Source organism: Fringilla coelebs, assembly GCF_963513975.1.
Source record: "Fringilla coelebs genome assembly, chromosome: 4".
Classification (NCBI taxonomy): Eukaryota; Metazoa; Chordata; class Aves; order Passeriformes; family Fringillidae; genus Fringilla; species Fringilla coelebs.
Genome location: NC_140032.1, coordinates 781,458 through 801,912, shown reverse-complemented (window position 1 = coordinate 801,912; position 20,455 = coordinate 781,458). Strand labels below are relative to the sequence as shown.

Here is a 20,455-nt window from a genome sequence, read left to right as displayed (position 1 = left end):
GTTTGCTGCCGCCTGCCTCCCCTGCTGCTGCCCGTGGGATGAAGTGTCACTCGGGATTTTACAGCATCCCCGTTAAAAACAAACCCACCACCACGGGCTTGGTTTGGATTTTGGGGTTTTTTCTTTCCCCTGGAGTGTCTCATCCTTCCACAGCCCCTTTCCTCAGAGGAAAAAACCTCGAGCACTTCTAGCGGTGGCTGCTGGGGTCTCAGCTCTCACAAAGGGGTGCCAGACAGACCATCTGCAGCGGGGATGTTCGCGGAGCTCAGCCCTGCCGGCAGCGGCGGCTCCCGCAGCCGGGGACAGCGCCCGGCCGGGCCGGGAGCGCAGCTGGAAACAGCTGGAAACAGCTGGGACGGGGACAGGGACAGGGACAGCGCCCGGCCGGGCCGGGAGCACAGCTGGAAACAGCTGGAAACAGCTGGGACGGGGACAGGGACAGGGACAGGGACAGCGCCCGGCCGGGAGCACAGCTGGAAACAGCTGGGATGGGGACAGGGACAGGGACAGCGCCCGGCCCGGCCGGGAGCGCAGCTGGAAACAGCTGGGACAGGGACAGGGACAGGGACAGGGACAGGGACAGCGCCCAGCCCGGCCGGGAGCACAGCTGGAAACAGCTGGGACAGGGACAGTGCCCGGCCGGGCCAGGAGCACAGCTGGAAACAGCTGGGACGGGGATAGCGCCCGGCCCGGCCGGGAGCACAGCTGGAAACAGCTGGGACAGGGACAGGGACAGCGCCCGGCCCGGCCCTGCAGGGCAGCACAGCTGGAAACAGCTGGGACAGGGTCCAGCTGGGGGGAGACTGGGAATGGGGCAGGGCTCAGATTCCAGCTGGGATGGGACAGGGAATGGGCCAGGGCTGGGACTGCAGCTGGGAAAGGGACAGGGAATGGGCCAGGGCTCAGATTCCAGCTCTGGAAGGAGCAGGAATGGGCCAGGGCTCAGATTCCAGCTGGGAGGGGACAGGGAATGGGCCAGGGCTCAGATTCCAGCTGGGAAAGGGACAGGGAATGGGCCAGGGCTCAGATTCCAGCTCTGGGAGGAGCAGGGAATGGGCCAGGGCTCAGATTCCAGCTCTGGAAGGAGCAGGGAATGGGCCAGGGCTGGTCCCTCAGCCTGGGGGTGGCTGTGCCCCCCAGCTGGGATGAGCTTCCATCCCTGGGATCTCTGCTGGGTTTGGCTCCTGCCCCTCCAGCCCTCTGCCAAGGGGCTCCTGGGCACAGACTGGAGTCACCAGGGCCAGCACAGCCCCTGCAGGGACCTTCTGGAGAGCAGAGCACGGGACAAGCCCTGCCAGCCGCTGCACCCAGCCCAGCCCCTGCTCAGGGGGAGGGACAGAGCCACACAGCCCCAGAATTGCTCAGGCTGGAATTCCGAGACCATTCCAACCATCCCCAGCACTGCCAGGGCCACCACTGTCCCTGTCCCCAAGTGCCACAGCCACAGGGCTCTGAAATCCCCCCAGGGATGGGGACACCAGCCCTGCCCTGGGCAATCCCAGCTCCTGACCTCCCTTTCCATGGGGAAATTCCTGCTGTGCCCACCCTGAGCCTCCCCTCTGCTCCTGCCCTGCTCCCTGGCAGCAGATGCCAGCTCCCAGCTGGTTCCAGCCTTTCAGGGGGCTGAGCAGAGCCAGAAATTCCCCCCGAGGCTCCTCTTCCCCAGGCCGGTGCTCAGGAGGAGCAGGAACAGCCCCAGCAGGAGACCAGCCCTGGCCCTGGGCCGATGGCCACCACCCTGAGCCCTGCCAGCACAGGGACAGCTCAGCTGGGTCCCACAGACACCTGAGCCAGCCCCCTGCACCCCTCAGCTGTCCCTGTCCCCTGTGCCAGCCCCCTGCACCCCTCAGCTGTCCCTGTCCCCTGTGCCAGCCCCCTGCACCCCTCAGCTGTCCCTGTCCCCTGTGCCAGCCCCCTGCACCCTGAGCTGTCCCCTGTGCCTGTGCCAGCCCCCTGCACCCCTGAGCTGTCCCTGTCCCCTGTCCCTGCAGAGCCCAGCCCTGTGTCCCCTTGGTGCCAGCAGGGCTGGAGCAGCCTGGGGGCCCTGGTGTGACACACAGAGCACAGCAGGGCAGTGCCAGCAGCGCCAGCCCTCCTGCCACAGCCACCACAGGGCCAGGCCTGGGGCTCTGGGGACACCAGAGATGGGCTGGGCTCAGGGGACAGCCTGGAGTCACACTGGGACTGTCACCCTGGGCTCACACTGGGACTGTCACTCTGAGCTCACCCTGGCACTGTCACCCTGGGATTGTCACTCTGGGCTCAGGGGACAGCCTGGTGTCACCCCTGGGATTGTCACCCTGGGCTCAGGGGACAGCCTGGTGTCACCCTGGGACTGTCACCCTGGGATTGTCACCCTGGGCTCACCCTGGCACTGTCACCCGGGACTGTCACCGTGACATTTTGGGCAGGATCTCTGTGTGCCCTGAGCTCTGGGGTCCCACCTCCAGCCCAGACATGGCTCGGGGGGCGCCCCAACCCAGGGGGGCGCCCCAACCCAGGGGTGTGCCCCAGCCCAAGGGGTGTGCCCCAGCCCAAGGGGTGTGCCCCAGCCCAAGGGGTGTGCCCCAACCCAAAATGGGGGTGTGCCCCAAACCAGGGGTGTGCCCCAGCCCAAAATGGGGGTGTGCCCCAACCCAAAATGGGGGTGTGCCCCAGCCCAAGGGGTGTGCCCCAACCCAAAATGGGGGTGTGCTCCAGCCCAAGGGGTGTGCCCCAACCCAAAATGGGGGTGTGCCCCAACCCAAAATGGGGGTGTGCCCCAACCCAAGGGGTGTGCCCCAACCCAAAATGGGGGTGTGCCCCAGCCCAAAATAGGGGTGTGCCCCAGCCCAAGGGGTGTGCCCCAACCCAAAATGGGGGTGTGCCCCAACCCAAAATGGGGGTGTGCCCCAGCCCAAGGGGGGGGTGCCCCAGTTCAGGGGGGTGCCCAGCCCAAGGGCCCCGTGGCCAGCAGCAGCAGCAGCAGCCCAGCTGTGGCTGGGGAGGCGGCTCTGGGGCATGGCTGCAGCTGTGGAGGTGCAGCTGCGGCCCAGCCCAGTCTGGGCTCTGTCTCTGGGCGCCCCAGGATGACACAGACACCAGACTCGACTCCAGCTGGCCCCATTGTATTGGATCCACAGTGACAGACAACAGGAGCCAGAAACTTTTTGTTCGAGCGGAGCCGGCAGCTGTGACACTGAATAAACACAGACAGGCAATCTGCTGAGTAAGAAGGTATGGTTCATATAAATAACATACATCTAATCCCGCTTCCATCTCAGCCCCAAATATGGGAATGCAAGATGCTCTGCAGCTCCAGGCTCTGAACAATGAGACGGAGCAAAGGCAGGCAAGAGGCAGCCCCTGGGAGCTCTCCTGGCTTTGGTTTCACTGGGAATCATCCTCAGCCTCCCTCCTGGGAATCATCCTCAGCCTCCCTACTGGGAATCATCCTCAGCCTCCCTCCTGGGAATCATCCTCAGCCTCCCTCCTCTCACAGAGTGCCAACAGGCTGGTGGCACGGGGCTGAGTGCCCTGGTCACAGCAGCTGCTGCCCCTGGACCTTCCCTGGCACAGCAATTAAAGGGATCCCTGCAATCATCCCAGACCCTGCACTGGGACCTTCCCATGGCACAGCAATTAAAGGGATCCCTGCAATCATCCCAGGCCCTGCACTGGCACCTTCCCATGGCACAGCAATTAAAGGGATCCCTGCAATCATCCCAGACCCTGCACTGGCACCTTCCCATGGCACAGCAATTAAAGGGATCCCTGCAATCATCCCAGGCCCTGCACTGGGACCTGCCTCTTTACACAGCAATTAAAGGGATCACTGCAATCATCCCCAGACCCTGCACTGGGACCTTCCCATGGCACAGCAGTTAAAGGGATCCCTGCAGTCATTTTGTCCCTCCCATGTCCCCAGGCCAGGCCCTGAGCCCCGAGGGACACCCTGGGGACAGCGTGGTGACCCTGCAGGACACAGGGTCCCTCTGAGGCAGCAGTTTGCAAATGTGCAGTGCCAAGAGATGGTTCCAGAGGCACTGGGGGGGAGGAGAGACACCAAAGCTCCTCCCCAGAGGGGCTGCAGCACTGCCACCAGGGCCACCACTGCCACCACTGCCACCAGGGCCACCAGGGCCACCAGGGCCACCACTGCCACCACTGCCACCAGGGCCACCAGGGCCACCAGGGCCACCACGGCCACCACGGCCACCAGGGCCACCACTGCCACAGCACTGCCACCACTGCCACCAGGGCCACCACTGCCACCAGGGCCACCAGGGCCACCAGGGCCACCACTGCCACCAGGGCCACCACTGCCACAGCACTGCAAACACTGCCAGCACTGCCAGCATTGCCACCCCACTGCCACCCCACTGCCACCCCACTGCCAGCCCTGCCAGGCCACGCTGCAGCCCTGTGCCCTCAGCTGTGCCCAGTGCCATGGGCTGTGTCCCCCAGCAGACAAAAGCCCAGCTGCAGCAGGACAGGGCCACCCCCCAGCATTCCCCCTCCTCTGGGGCCTCTGGAGCACCAGAAGTTTCTAACTGTGCTCAGAACCTGCTTTGTAAGCAACGAATGACAAGGGAGGAGTGGCACTGGTGACCCCCACCCTCCACCCCTCCCCAGAGCACAGCCAGCAGCAGGATGCCACCGTGGAACCCACAGCCACCAAAACAAAAAGGATTAAAACAGAAATGTAAAAAATGAAAAATAAAAATATTTAAAAATTCGCTAGCACCCCATTTCCCAGCATTTTCCGTGGGGTTCACCTCCCCTCCCGTCAGACACTTCTTCATCTCCTCTTTTCCCCTCCATGGCAAGCAGGGATCTGTTTGTTCCCCGGGTCCTGGGCCTGGGAGATGCAGCCAAGTGTGCAGGGCAGGAGCTCCCTGCACAGCCTGGGCTCAGCAAACCCCTCCTGGCTCTCATCTGCCCCTCAGCTACCCAAGGAAAGCAAAAGAACCTTGGAGTCCTACAGCTGCACACCCCATTTCCGGCAAACACACAGAGCAGGGCCAGCAAAAAGCAGATTTTGTGCCCCAGGAGTCACCCAGGTGATCGCTCTGCTCCAGGGAAAGGGAATTTCTGGTCAGGTTTCCTGAGGCATCCCTGCCGTGGCATTCACACCCCCAGAGGAAATGTCAGAGGGCATTTCCCTCCCTGCAATGCCCCAGGCATTCCTGGAGCTCAGCCCAGAGAGGGACTCCAGCCCTCCCTGCCCTGCTGGGCTCACTCTGGGACCCAAAACTGCTCAGTTCTCACCCAGGGTAAAACTGGGCCACTCAGACTTGGTGCTTTTCATCCCCTGGGGTTCACCTTCCTGGAAGAACCTCCCCAAAATGCAGTTAGAGCAGCTGACCCCTCTGAGCCCACACCCTGCCAGCCTCCCCAAACCTGGGGAGGATCCTTGCACAGGTGGGGAAAGGTGTGGCTGGGCCAGGGTCACCCCGAGGGGTTCAGAGCCCAAACCCCTCTGCATCCCTGGAGAGCAGGAAAATCCCCCAGGAGCAGCAGAGACTGAGCCTTGAAAAGTGCTGGGAAGGGAATGGAGCCCCAGGAGGGGCTGAGGGAGCTGGGCAGGGGCTGGAGAATCCCTGAGGAGCTGGGCAGGGGCTGGAGAATCCCTGAGGAGCTGGGCAGGGGCTGGAGAATCCCTGAGGAGCTGGGAAGGGGCTGGAGAATCCCTGAGGAGCTGGGCAGGGGCTGGAGAATCCCTGAGGAGCTGGGCAGGGGCTGGAGAATCCCTGAGGAGCTGGGCAGGGGCTGGAGAATCCCTGAGGAGCTGGGCAGGGGCTCAGCCTGGAGCAAAGGAGGCTCAGGGGGCCCTTGTGGCTCTGCACAGCTCCTGGCAGGAGGGGACAGCCGGGGGGTCGGGCTGTGCTCCAGGGAACAGGGACAGGAGGTTCAGGATGGAAAAAGCAGCTGCCCTTCAGTGAAATTCCAAAGTTTCCTGGCCAAAGGGCAGAGTTCCAAAGGGCAGAGCTGCTCCTTCCCCTTCACCCTCAGCCATGGGAGCACAGAGCAGCAGCGAAGCTGGACACACCAGATGGAAAGGAAGGGGCAGGACCCCCAAAGCCTGCTGCAAACAGGGCAAGAAGTGAGGAGAAATCCCAGCCAGGAGATGAGGAAAAACCCCAGCAGGAGCTGAGGAAAGCAGAGCTGGGAGCCCTGGAGTGCAGCCCCTGCAGAGCTGCCCCACCTCCCACCCCGTCCATGCCCCACAGAACTCACATCTGCTCTCTCTCTCACCCCCCTGCACTTCTGCCATGCAGACCTGCAGGATTTTCCTCCTGAGAGGACAAAAGCAGGGGCAGTTCTGCCAGAAGCCAGCTGGGCTGGCAGAGGGAGCTGGGGCAGAGCGAGCAGTCCTGGGGCAATCAGTCACCTGAGAGGCACAAAGCCACTGCAGGCACGGGGCCATTCCTCCTGCTGCTCCCAGGGCAGGGGGGCTTCCAGCCCCAGCTCCCTGGCAGCCCCTGCCCCAGCAGCAGTGCAGAATTACCTCGGTCACAAAGAGCGTGCGGGGGTCGATGATGTCCAGGAAGTGCCTGAATCTGCCATAAAATGAACTCTGCAAAACAGGAGACAAAAACCAAACACATCCAGTGAGAAATTGGGGTTTATTTCCTTGGCAGAATGAAGCATCAACTGAAAATAAATAATGTTTATTTTTGTAATGGTTAAGGAGGGTTTTGCTGGCGATTTGGGATAGGAACCCAAAGCACTCCAGGATCCCCTGGATCCCTCCCTTTGCTCCCAGCAAAAGCCTCTTCAGGCTCTTCCCAGCTTTTCCATCCCTACATGAGCACAGCCAGCCTGGATTATTCCCAAAATGCCACCAAGAACCAGCCCAGCCAGGCCAGGCTGCTCAGGGCTCCTCCAGAGCCAGGAAAAGGCTGCAAGGAGGGGAGAGGATCCGTGAGACAGCAGGGAAGGTCATGGGCAGCTCCAGGGCAGAGGAGAAAACACGACTCAGTACTTAGACAGCGAAAATAAAAACATCAGTGGAGTTTGTACCAACTCCAAGCACCAGACCATGAAATGCTGAGGGGCTGGGAGCCCTTGGGACACTCTTGGGAACATCATCACTCCTGCCCCAGCTGGATTCCAGGATCCTGGGGCAGGAGAATTCCAGACCCCAGCCAAGGGGACACAGGGCAGCCTCTCCTCATCACCCAGAGCCCCAGGGACATCAGGAGCTCTGGGATCCTGGGAATTCTCCATCCCCACATGGCCCATCTCCTGCTGGGCTCCTTCTGCAGGGCTGGGCCATAGACACAGGAGTGTTCATAGCCCAGGAGTGGGGATGGAGCAGTGGGAATGGCGTCTGATCACTGCTGGCTCCTCTTCCCAGAACCGGCTGCTGCCTCCTCCCTGCTCCTCCAGGGACCCCCTGATTCCTGGGGATCCCTCTGCCAGGGCCTGCCCAGGGCCCTGCTGACCCCCACTGCAGCCTGACCCCAAAATCTCCAGCATTCCTCCACGTTCTGCACCAAAAAACCAAAACCAGAACCCCCCAAAGGAACAGAACGGCTCCAGGAACAGGAGAACAGAACGGGAAAAAAGCACAGCGGTTTTTAATTAGCATGGATCCAATTAATGCTAATTCTGGTACTTCTGACTGGATTTGAGCTTGACATTTTGCTGCCTCCCTTTTATTTTGGGTGTGGGATCCCTGCAGATGGCAGCACCCTCCCCACACGTGCCAGGGGTGGGTGGGGGAGTGAGCAATGCCTGATGAGCCAGCCCCGAGCAGCCCCAGGAGCAGCAGCGCCGGCCCTGCCCATCCCACAGAGCCCAGGGCAGTGGGACTGGTGCTGAGACAGCAGCTGGAACTGCTGCTAACAGCTGGAATTGGTGCTGAACAGCTGGAACTGCTGCTAAACACCTGGAATTGCTGCTGAGATAACGGCTGGGACTGCTGCTGAACAGCTGGAACTGCTGCTGAACACCTGGAACTGCTGCTGAACACCTGGAATTGCTGCTGAGATAACGGCTGGGACTGCTGCTGAACAGCTGGAACTGCTGCTGAACACCTGGAACTGCTGCTGAACACCTGGAATTACTGCTGAGATAACAGCTGGAACTGCTGCTGAGATAACAGCTGGAACTGCTGCTGAACAGCTGGAATTGCTGCTAAACACCTGGAATTACTGCTGAGCTAACAGCTGGGACTGCTGCTGAACACCTGGAACTGCTGCTGAACACCTGGAATTACTGCTGAGCTAACAGCTGGAACTGCTGCTGAACACCTGGAACTGCTGCTGAACACCTGGAATTGCTGCTGAACAGCTGGAATTACTGCTGAGCTAACAGCTGGAACTGCTCCTGAGACAGCTGGAACTGCTGCTGAACACCTGGAATTGCTGCTGAACAGCTGGAATTACTGCTGAGCTAACAGCTGGAACTGCTCCTGAGACAGCTGGAACTGCTGCTGAACAGTTGAAACTGCTGCTAAACACCTGGAACTGCTGCTAAATACCTGGAATTACTGCTAACCAGCTGGAATTATTGCTAACCAGCTGGGACTGCTGCTAAACTAACAGCTGGAATTACTGCTAAACACGTGGAATTACTGCTAAACACATGAAATTGCTGCAAACCAGCTGGAATTGCTGCAAACCAGCCGGGACTGCTACTAAAGTAACAGCTGGACTTATTGCTAAATACTTGGGATTACTGCTAACCTGCTGGAATTGCTGCTAACCAGCTGGGATTACTGTTAAACACCTGGAATTATGGCTAACTAATAACTGACTTACTGGATTTACTGACAACACTTGGGATTGCTGCTGACCAGCTGGGACTGCTGCTAAACTGACACCTGGAATTACTGTTAAACACTTGGGATTGCTGCTGACCAGCTGGAATGGCTGCTAAACTAACACCTGGAAATACTCCTAAACACTCAGGATTGCTGCTGACCAGCTGGAATTGCTGCTGACCAGCTGGAATTGCTGCCTTCACCACCAGCAGGACAGGGGATGGATCCTGAACGTGAGTTCCCCCTGCCTTTATCCCTGTGCCACACTGAGAACAGCAGCCCCAAATGGAATGGAATGGGATTCAATGGAAATGAGTGGGATTCAATGGGATGAAATGGAAATCCAATGGAAATGAATGGGATTCAATGGGATTCAATGGAAATTCAATGGAATGAAATGGAACATCAGTGTTCCCCCTGAGCAAGGAGTGGATGCCAGGGAGGGGAAGGAGAGCTGGGGTTCCAGGGGCAGCCTGGCAATGCCCTCTGGCAGGACCAGCCCCCCTCTCCCAGCTGCCCAGGCCCTCGGGGGCTGGGGCCATGTCCCAGGCACTGAGCCCAGCTCAGCAAGGCCCAGCTCAAGGGCAGGTCTGAGCAGCTCAGCCCCAGCCTGGTGATATCCCAGTGCCACATTCCCTGCCCGTGGCTGGGGAGCTGAGTGCCCAAACCCTGGAATCAGGGAATGGGGGGGATGGAAGGGAGCCCAGAGCCACCCAGTGCCACCCTGCCACGGCAGGGACACGTCCCCTGCCCCAGGCTGTGCCCAGTGCCCATCCTGGGCACTGCCAGGGGACTCTGTGCCAGGGCAGGAGGCGCTCAGGGATTTATTTCCAGGGGCTGCTGCCTGAACCTGCCCGTTCTGTGCTCAGAGAGCCCCAAAACCACCAGGGAGGCTGGGGCTGAACGGGTTTGGGGAGCTCTGATGAGTCAGGGCCTCATTGCCCCACACCGAGAGTCCTCTGAGAGCCAGGCTTAACCCCGAGCCAGGCTTAACCCTGAGCCAGGCTTAACCCTGAGCCAGGCTTAACCCAGAGCCAGGCTTAACCCAGAGCCAGGCTTAGACCCAGAGCCAGGCTTAAAGTCAGAGCCAGGCTTAAAGTCAGAGCCAGGCTTAACCCCGAGCCAGGCTTAACCCCGAGCCAGGCTTAGACCCAGAGCCAGGCTTAAAGTCAGAGCCAGGCTTAACCCAGAGCCAGGCTGAAACCCAGAGCCAGGCTTAAACCCAGAGCCAGGCTTAACCCAGAGCCAGGCTTAAACCCAGAGCCAGGCTTAGACCCAGAGCCAGGCTTAACCCAGAGCCAGGCTTAGACTCAGAGCCAGGCTTAACCCAGAGCCAGGCCTAACCCAGAGCCAGGCTGAAACCCAGAGCCAGGCTTAAAGTCAGAGCCAGGCTGAAACCCAGAGCCAGGCTTAAAGTCAGAGCCAGGCTTAACCCAGAGCCAGGCTTAACCCCGAGCCAGGCTTAACCCCGAGCCAGGCTGAAACCCAGAGCCAGGCTGAACCCAGAGCCAGGCTTAACCCAGAGCCAGGCTTAGACCCACAGCCAGGCTCAGACCCAGAGCCACCAGGGCTCCACCTCAACCAGAGCCAGGCTCAATCCCAGAGCCAGGCTCAAACCCAGACCACCAGGGTTCCACTCAACCAGAGCCAGACTCAAACCAGAGCCAAGCTCAAGCCCAGAGCCAGGCTCAAGCCCACCCCACCAGGGTTCCTTGGGCTCCACCTCAGCTAGAACCAGGCTCAAACCCAGACCACCAGGGTTCCACTCAACCAGAGCCAGGCTTAAACCAGGGCCAGGCTCAAGCCCAGAGCCAAGGTCAAGCCCAGAGCCAGGCTCAAGCCCAGAGCCAGGCTCAAGCCCAGAGCCAGGCTCAAGCCCAGAGCTGCCAGGGCTCCCAGGGCTCCCTGCCCACCCTCCCACAGCTCCTGGCCCTGCTGCATCTCCAGCCCAACAAGGATCCTTTGTTTGCTGCTCCCCAGCCCTGGCACTGTGGGTTCCCTCTCAGAGAAGGGCAGAGCAGCCCCTGCTGCCATCCCCCCCTCCAGAGCAGCCCCTGCTCCCCAGCTCAGCCCCAGCTCAGCCCCAGCTGCTTCTCCTCACTGCAAGCCAAAGGAATTTTTTTTTTCAATTCAGGATTGGTTTTCCCAGAGCTGCATACAAAACACAAGGCAAAAAAACCCCAAAAAACCAAAAAACAAGCCCCAGCAATTCCCAATGTTAGGAAAATGGATGCTCAAACCCCAGAGGTTTATGCCCAAAAGGAGCCAGAGTGCTTTCTGGCTTTACTGGAATAAAGCAGAGGCCACGGGGCATTCCCCTGGGATCTCTCCGATTTTTGCAGGACACAGCCTCCTTTTTATCCCAATTTCCCTTCTCTCTTTCCCCACTGGCTGAGGTCCTTGAGAGGTTCAGGCTCCCCGATACACCTGATACTGAAGATTTCCCTCTAATGTATAACCCTCCTTTTAATTTTTAATTCTCACTGAATTTTGGTTTTCTTTCCTTCCTCACTGTTTCTTTCATCTCTCAGTGTCTAATTTTGTTTATCAGCAAACCCAAAGTTTATTTGTAAAAGCAAATCTCTTTTTCCATTCATCAATCAGTGGGATCCTTCCCATTGTTTATTTTATCTCCCAGTGCTGGTTTTATCTCCCAGCAGACCCGCAGCTGGTTTGGAAAGACAAATCCGCTGTTCCTCTCACCAATAATTCAGAAATTTGGGGGAAATTCTTCCCTGGGAGGGTGGGCAGGGGCTGGGCTGGAATTCCCAGATTTGCTGTGGCTGCCCCTGGATCCCTGGCAGTGCCCAAGGCCAGGCTGGATCCACCTGGGGCAGGGGGAGGTGTCCCTGCCATGGCAGGGTGGCACTGGGTGGGATTCAGGGTCCCTCCAACCCAACCCAGACCAGTCTGGGATTCCCTGCTCTGTCACTGGGATATTTTCTCAATAATCCCTTCGCCAGGTAATTGTTTTTAATTGATGAACAATCACAGCCAGCTGTGCTGGACTCTCTGAGTCAGCCACGAGTTTCTATCGTCCATCCTTGTCCAGCCTTCTGTCTGAATCCTTTCTCTTCCTTTAGTACAGTTTTAGTACAGGATGATATGGTATGGTATGATATATGATATGATATGATATGATATGATATGATATGATATGATATGATATGATTGATATGATATGATTGATATGATATGATTGATATGATATGGTATGATAAGAACCTGGAGTCAGATTCCTCCTCTCTCACCTCATCTCTCAGATTCCTCCCAGACTCACCAGTGCTGCAGCAAACCCAGAGCTGGCAGGAGCTGCAAATGGGATGAGAGGAGCAGCCCTGTGCCCCCCCTGCCAGCCCAGCCTCAGTTTCCCTGAGAACTGGGGATGGTTCCCTGTGCCAGGCTCATCCCAGCCCTGCCTAACCCCTAAACCAGGCTCATCCCAGCCCTGAGCCAGGCTCATCCAGCCCTGCCTAACCCCTGAGCCAGGCTCATCCCAGCCCTGTGCCAGGCTCATCCAGCCCTGCCTAACCCCTGAGCCAGGCTCATCCCAGCCCTGTGCCAGGCTCATCCAGCCCTGCCTAACCCCTGAGCCAGGCTCATCCCAGCCCTGTGCCAGGCTCATCCAGCCCTGCCTAACCCCTGTGCCAGGCTCATCCCAGCCCTGCCTAACCCCTGAGCCAGGCTCATCCCAGCCCTGCCTAAGCCCTGAGCCAGGCTCATCCCAGCCCTGAGCCAGGCTCATCCAGCCCTGCCTAACCCCTGTGCCAGGCTCATCCCAGCCCTGAGCCAGGCTCATCCCAGCCCTGCTCCCTGTGCCAGGCTCATCCAGCCCTGCCTAACCCCTGTGCCAGGCTCATCCCAGCCCTGCCTAACCCCTGTGCCAGGCTCATCCCAGCCCTGCCTAAGCCCTGAGCCAGGCTCATCCCAGCCCTGCCTAACCCCTGAGCCAGGCTCATCCAGCCCTGTGCCAGGCTTATCCAGCCCTGCCTAACCCTTGAGCCAGGCTCACCCAGCCCTGCCTAACCCCTGAGCCAGGCTCATCCAGCCCTGCCTAAGCCCTGAGCCAGGCTCAGGGCTCCTGAGCCGGGTCTGGCCCGGCTCTCCCCAGTACCCATGCCCGGCTCCTGGAGCAGCTGGTGCAGAGAGCTGGAGCACAGTGAGAATCACCAATTTCCTGAGGAATTTGGGCTATTTTGGGAGCACTTCCCAGCAGGCTGCAGCACAGGAGGTGCCTGGGAATGTCACTTCCCTTCCAGCATCCCAGAGCTGGGCCCCGAAGGTGCAGCTGGTCCCAAAGCCCCCAGGTTTGGGAGCAGGCTGGAATTTGGGATCCCAGCTCACCTCCCTGCCCTGCAGGGATCTGGGAGAAGGTGAGAGGCCAGTGGGGAGCTGTGAATCACCTGCAGGAGGAAAAGAATCCCGAGGAGCAGAGGCAGGGACAGCTCCTCCACTTTAATTACAGCCTGCTTTGACACAGGGTTTAATTAAGCCAGAGCAAAAAGCAGGCAGGCTTGGGGTGGGGCTGAGCTCAGAACCAGGCTCGTGTCAGCTTGAAATGAATTGGGAGAGAATTTTAAGCTAAAGCAAACAAAACTCAGCCTAAGCCACTGAGCACTGGGACTGTGACAAGGCTCAGCCAGAGGAGACCCCAGGGCTGGAGCCAGGCTGGGAGAGCTGGGAATGTTCCCCTGGAGAAGGGAAAAATCCAGGGAATCTTCAGAGTCCCAAAGGGGCTCCAGGAGAGCTGGAGAGGGACTGGGGACAAGGGACAGAGGGACAGGAGCCAGGGAATGGCTGCCACTGGGAAAGGGGAGATTGGGCTGGGATCTTGGCAAGGAATTGCTGGCTGGGAGGGTGGGCAGGAGCTGGGCTGGAATTCCCAGATTTGCTGGGGCTGCCCCTGGATCCCTGGCAGTGCCCAGGCCAGGCTGGATCCACCTGGGACAGGGGGTGCTGGGGAAGGCACAGAACTCCTGGCAGGGGAGGTTTGGGGGTCCCTGATCCCCTGGGAATGAGCTGGGGCTCCTGCAGAACAAAGTCTGCAAAGGTCAGGATGGGGGAAATAAAGAACTGGAGGGGCTGAGCTGGGATGGAGGGGCTGGGCAGGGATGGAGAGGCTGGAGCTGGGATGGAGGGGCTGGGCTCTCCATGGAAGTGTCCCAGGCAGGGATGGAAGGTCTGTGCTCTCTGTGGAAGTGTCCCAGGCAGGGATGGAAGGTCTGTGCTCCCCATGGAAGTGTCCCAGGCAGGGATGGAAGGTCTGTGCTCCCCATGGAAGTGTCCCAGGCAGGGATGGAAGGTCTGTGCTCCCCATGGAAATGTCCCAGGCAGGGATGGAAGGTCTGTGCTCTCTGTGGAAGTGTCCCAGGCAGGGATGGAAGGTCTGTGCTCCCCATGGAAGTGTCCCAGGCAGGGCTGCAGGGGCTGGGCTCTCCCAGGCCCTGGAGGGAGCAGCGCTGTGAGTGGTGCTGCATCCCAAACAGGGCAGAGCCAACCAGGACCCACAGACCTGGGAACACCCCAAGCCCTCCTCCCCCAGAGTGCTGCTGGCTGCCAGCCCGGCCTTGGGAAGGCAGGGATGTGGATGGAGCCAGCAGGACAGCAGCTCCCAGCCCTGCCCCAGCTCCCTGAGCCTGCACGGGGCAGGGATGCAGCCCCAGGGCACAGAGGGGGTTCTGCCCCTCACAGTGCCCCCCTGGCAAACATTCCCCAAGAATCCCCTCCCAAGGGCTCTCCCAGCAGAGGGGGAGCCTCCCTCGGGGCCCAGCAGCCAGGAGCAGCCTGCCCCAGCTCTGGAAGGTTCCCCAGGGCTGCCCCCAGTGCCAGCTGCTCCTGAATGAGCAGAACACAGCAGCTCTGCCAAGCCTGCCTGCCAGGGCTGTGCTGTCCAGGAGGAGAGGGAGATCTCCTCCTCCTCCTCCTCCTCCTCCTCATAAAGACTGCCCAGCTGGAGCATCCCTCCCTGGGGCTCTGAGATGTGCCCAGTGACTCTGCAGGACCCCAAAGCCATTCCCATTCCTGCTCCTGTGCCCATTCCCTGGAGCCCTGCACTGTCCCAGCTTGCTCCAAGCCCTGGAGGGATGTGGGGTGTGGGAGAGGCAGGAGATCCACCCTGGACTGGCCCCAGTGTGGAACTGTCCCACCATGGAACAGCTCCCTGGGAAATGCACAGCTCAGAGGTGGCTGGGTCACACCAAGCACAGGTGTGGAGTCAGACTGGGGCTGAACAGGGGATGAACTGGGGCTGAACTGGGGATGAACTGGGGCTGAACTGGGGCTGGACAGGGGTTGAACAGGGGATGAACTGGGGATGAACTGGGGCTGAAGAGGGGATGAACAGGGGATGAACTGGGGATGAACAGGGATGGACTGGGGATGGACAGGGGATGAACTGGGGATGAACTGGGGATGAACTGGGGCTGAACTGGGGCTGAACTGGGGCTGAAGAGGGGATGAACTGGGGATGAACTGGGGATGAACTGGGGATGAACAGGGGATGGACAGGGGCTGGACAGGGGCTGGACAGGGGATGAACAGGGGCTGAACTGGGGCTGAACTGGGGATGAACTGGGGATGGACAGGGGATGAACTGGGGATGGACAGGGGATGAACTGGGGATGAACTGGGGATGAACAGGGGATGGACAGGGGATGAACTGGGGTTCTGGGTTGCTGTGGATGGTGGGAATGGTCCCCCCATGGGGGCTGTCCCCATGGTGGGACACACTCACAGGCCCCAGGTAAGGAGCAGCTAGCTCTCCTCCAGGGAGTCCTGCCCAGCTCAGCAGGGACTGGTGGAGGTTTATGAGCCTTTTTATCAGCCTGAATGGTTCCACCAGCACAACGAGTTTTCTCTGGTCACCCACAGTGGGTGGCAGCAGCACTCCTACCCCTGCCCTGCTCACCTGGAGCCAGGTGTACCACTGCCCAGGGGCTGCCCTGCCCATCTCAGCTGGCAGGTGTGGAGCAGACAGCTGTGCTATGTGTCACATTCTGTTGACCTGCACATGGTCCTGGGGGTCACAACCCCCCCTCCATCCCTTGGCACCGGAGCTGGGCATTGCCTGGTGCGGCTGGCAAAGCGCCCACCTGGAGCTCCCCCGGCTCCTGGGAGCCCACCGCATCCCAGAGCTGCTCCTGCCCTCCCAGGGACCCTGGGCAGAGCCCATTCCGGGCCAGCAGCCCCCGGGGGCAAGGACGAGCCCGCGCCATGCCCCGGCGGGACCCTGCGCCCCCGCGGGGCTCGAACCCGCGACCCCCGGGCCCCGCGCCCGCCGCGCTGCGCGCCGCGCCACAGGGGCCGCGGGGCCGCGCAGTGCCCGCCGCGGGCAGGGGGCGGCGGCCCTGACCGACAGCTCGGCCGGCCAATGGCGCGGCGGCTGCGGGCCAATGGGCGCGCGGCGCCGCGGGAGGGGCGGGGCGGAGCGGGGAGCGGGGGGCTCCGTCCGCGGGGTGGGGGGGCGATGCCGCGCGCGGGGCGGGGCCGGCTCCCGCCGCCGCTCCCGGTGTTCCCCCCGCCGCCCCCCGCCGCCGGCAGTACCTGCTCGAAGCGGGGCTTCCCCAGCTGGAACGGGGGATAGTCCGCCGGCTCCGCCATCCCGCAAGCGCCACTTTAAACAGCCTCCCCCGCCGCCCGGCCCCGCCCCCCGCCGGCCCCGCGCTGATTGGCTGCGGCCAACCGCAACTGCCGCGGAGCACGCCGGGACATGGAGTCCGCCGGCCGCCGCCGGGGGCGGGGCCGCGCCCGCACCGCCAGCCAATGGGGAACGCGCTGGGCGCGGGGCACCATGGGAAATGTAGTCCCGCGGGGAAGGGGACAGGAGAGAAAAGTTTCACCTTAATTGAGTAATAGACCGAGCTAATAATGAAACACAGCGAGCTGAAAGCCCAGAAACGCCTGAAAACCACCCCAAATTCTATTGAAGGACACCTGTGGCAAAAAGGACACCGAGGGGCTGGAGCAGGGGCTGGAGAATCCCTGAGGGAGCTGGACAGGGGCTGGAGAATCCCTGAGGGAGCTGGACAGGGGCTGGAGAATCCCTGAGGGAGCTGGACAGGGGCTGGAGAATCCCTGAGGAGCTGGGCAGGGGCTGGAGAATCCCTGAGGAGCTGGGCAGGGGCTGGAGAATCCCTGAGGAGCTGGGCAGGGGCTGCAGAATCCCTGAGGAGCTGGGCAGGGGCTGCAGAATCCCTGAGGAGCTGGGAAGGGGCTGGAGAATCCCTGAGGAGCTGGGCAGGGGCTGGAGAATCCCTGAGGAGCTGGGCAGGGGCTGGAGAATCCCTGAGGAGCTGGGCAGGGGCTCAGGCTGGAGCAGAGGAGGCTCAGGGGGCCCTTGTGGCTCTGCACAGCTCCTGGCAGGAGGGGACAGCCGGGGGGTCGGGCTGTGCTCCAGGGAACAGGGACAGGAGCAGAGGGAACGGCCCCAGGGGGGCTCAGGGTGGGCACAGCAGGAATTTCCCCATGGAAAGGGGGGTCAGGCACTGGGAGTGCCCAGGGGGGTTTGCAGTGCCCATCCCTGGGGGATTTCCAGCCCTGTGGAGGTGGCACCTGGGGACAGGGACAGTGGTGGCCCTGGTGCTGCTGGGCATGGCCGGACTCGGTGCTCTCAGAGTTTTTCCCAATTCCAGGAGCAATTCCCGGTGGAATTGCAGCCCCCGCTCTGCCGCGGCCAGCAGCGCCCTTGGGGGAGCTGATAACGGTCAGGGCTGCTGATAACGATCTGAGCTGATAACGGTCAGGGCTGATAAGGATCTGAACTGATAACGCCAAAGTCGGCGGGGCGGGGCCCGATGAGCGGGTCAGAAACGCCGGCACCTTCACCGGCCGGGACAGGGTTGGGAGGATCCGGATCGATGCCCAGGGGACCGCGAACACGGAACGCCTGCAGGGGCAGGGAGGCAGGGCAGGGCTGGAAATCCTGGAGCAGCATTTCCAGCGAAGGAGGAATTAAAGAACACCCCTGAAAGAAAACCATCCCGTATTTTTGCCGCCCGGGGGAGGCGGGAGGGCCCCGTTTGCGGTGGGTTCCTGCCGCTGTGCCGTGCTGCGGAGCCCATCGCTGCCGGTTCCTCCTTCCTCCCACCTGCCACAGCACTCTGCGATTTTGGGTAACTCGGCACCGACCCCCTCCAGCCAACCCCCAAATCCCCGGGGAGAAGGGATGCAAAAGGGGCTCTGAGGGGTGAAAAGGGGAGTGGAAAAGAGCAGGAAAATGGCATTTTGTCATTTCTGTTTGCTTTTCCTCGGAGCTATTGCTGAAACAGAGCTTTGGCTGCCCGGGGTGACAGCTCCGTGTCCCTGGGGACAGGGACAGGGACAGGGACAGGGACAGGACCCTGCCCCCACCCCGCCCTGCCATCCCTGCGCTTTGGGATGGCTGCTGGGGACTCTGAGCTGCCCCCAGAGCCCTGCAGGGACAGCCCTGGAGCTGTGGGCTCAGCCCTGGCCCCAAACCCAGCCCTGGCCCCAAACCCAGCCCTGACCCCAAACCCAGCCCTGGCCCCAACCCCAGCCCTGACCCCAACCCCAGCCCTGACCCCAACCCCAGCCCTGACCCCAAACCCAGCCCTGACCCCAAGCCCAGCCCTGACCCCAAGCCCAGCCCTGACCCCAAACCCAGCCCTGACCCCAAGCCCAGCTCCCTCGGGCTCCCTCTCCCCCCAGCTCTGTCTCCAAAGAAACCAAAGCCATGGATCCAACCCAGCCCTGCCAAAGCTGGGAGGGCTCCCTGTGCCCCAAGGGTGGAGGCTGCCCCAAATCCGGCCCCAAATCCATCCCAAGGGCTCATCCTGGGGTCTGTGGGAGGATGGAGCTGCCCCAAACCCGTCCCCAAGGCCCCTGCCAGGCTCTGTGAGAGGGTCAGGCTGCCCCAAATCAGCCCCCAAAGCTCAGTGTGGGGATGGAGGCTGCCCCAAACCCCAGATCTGTGTGGGGACCAGGCTGCCCCAAACCCCAGATCTGTGTGAGGACCAGGCTGCCCCAAACCCCAGATCTGTGTGAGGACCAGGCTGCCCCAAACCCCAGATCTGTGTGGGGACCAGGCTGCCCCAAACCCCAGATCTGTGTGAGGACCAGGCTGCCCCAAACCCCAGATCTGTGTGGGGACCAGGCTGCCCCAAACCCCAGATCTGTGTGAGGACCAGGCTGCCCCAAACCCCAGATCTGTGTGGGGACCAGGCTGCCCCAAACCCCTTTTCCCCCCTTTCCCCCCTTTCCCCCTTTCCCCCTCTGCCCCTCCCAGGAGCTGCTGCTGCCACAGCCGTGTTTGCTGACAGCAGAGGGGAGAGAATCTGTTTATCCCCAGCCCATGTGCAGTGACAGAAGACGATCCCTTTTATCACTTCTTGGTGCCATCCCAGCAGAATATCAATTCCTTGGCTGCTGCAGCCCCGGCAGATCCGGCCCGGCTGGCAACTTGTGCTTCCCTGCTGGGAGGGGGAGCCCCCCGCCAAAAACAAGGGTTTGTTCCAATTTTGGGGTTTGGGGGAGGGGAGAATAACCCCCCAGCCTTGGGGGATCTCACCCAGAAATGGGGAATAACCCCCCCAGCCTTGGGGGATCTCACCCAGAAATGGGGAATAACCCCCAGAAATGGGGAATAACCCCCCAGCCTTGGGGGGAGCTCACCCAGAAATGGGGAATAACCCCCCAGAAATGGGGAATAACCCCCAGAAATGGAGAATAACCCCCCAGCCTTGGGGTGAGCTCACCCAGAAACGGGGAATAACCCCCCAGCCTTGGGGGGAGCTCACCCAGAAATGGGGAATAACCCCCCAGCCCTGGGGGATCTCACCCAGAAATGGGGAATAACCCCCCAGCCTTGGGGGATCTCACCCAGAAATGGGGAATAACCCCCCAGCCTTGGGGGGAGCTCACCCAGAAATGGGGAATAACCCCCCAGAAATGGGGTGAGCTCACCCAGAAATGGGGAATAACCCCCAGAAATGGGGAATAATCCCCAGCCTTGGGGGATCTCACCCAGAAATGGGGAATAACCCCCAGAAATGGGGAATAATCCCCAGCCTTGGGGGATCTCACCCAGAAATGGGGAATAACCCCCCAGCCTTGGGGGAGCTCACCCAGAAATGGGAAATAAACTCCCAGAAATGGGGAATAAACTCCCAGAAATGGGGTGAGCTCACCCAGAAATGGGGTTTGGGGAGAGGGGCTCCAGGGGGCCTCCTGTGAGAACATCCTGGAGCTGTGACCCCATGAGCAGCCCCTGAAGGAGCTGTGACCCCAAAAGGAGCCCTGAAGGAGCTGTGACCCCATGAGCAGCCCCTGAAGGAGCTGTGACCCCAAAAGGAGCCCTGAAGGAGCTGTGACCCCAAGGGAAGCCCCTGAAGGAGCTGTGACCCCACAAAGAACCCCTGAAGGAGCTGTGACCCCAAGGGAAGCCCCTGAAGGAGCTGTGACCCCATGAGGAGCCCCTGAAGGAGCTGTGACCCCATGAGCAGCCCCTGAAGGAGCTGTGACCCCAAAAGGAGCCCTGAAGGAGCTGTGACCCCAAAAGGAGCCCTGAAGGAGCTGTGACCCCACAAAGAACCCCTGAAGGAGCTGTGACCCCATGAGGAGCCCCTGAAGGAGCTGTGACCCCAAAAGGAGCCCTGAAGGAGCTGTGACCCCAAGGGAAGCCCCTGAAGGAGCTGTGACCCCATGAGGAGCCCCTGAAGGAGCTGTGACCCCAAGGGAAGCCCATGC

General features: G+C 61.0%; 1 protein-coding gene across 5 annotated transcripts in view; it reads right to left on the bottom strand.

Moving 5' to 3' along the window:
- The window catches only part of SFXN5 (sideroflexin 5), a 115,955-nt gene extending 99,556 nt beyond the window's left edge, over positions 1–16,399 (bottom strand). For all 5 annotated transcript variants that reach the window (XM_084204193.1, XM_084204192.1, XM_084204196.1 and 2 more), the window contains exons 1-2: positions 16,295–16,399; positions 6,491–6,559 (exon numbers count right to left, since the gene is read on the bottom strand). In XM_084204193.1, coding sequence (XP_084060319.1) covers positions 6,491–6,559; positions 16,295–16,351 — 126 coding nt within the window. In that variant the 5' untranslated portion in view covers positions 16,352–16,399. The remainder of the gene's footprint in view (positions 1–6,490; positions 6,560–16,294) is intronic.
- Between the last annotated feature and the right edge of the window lie 4,056 nt (positions 16,400–20,455).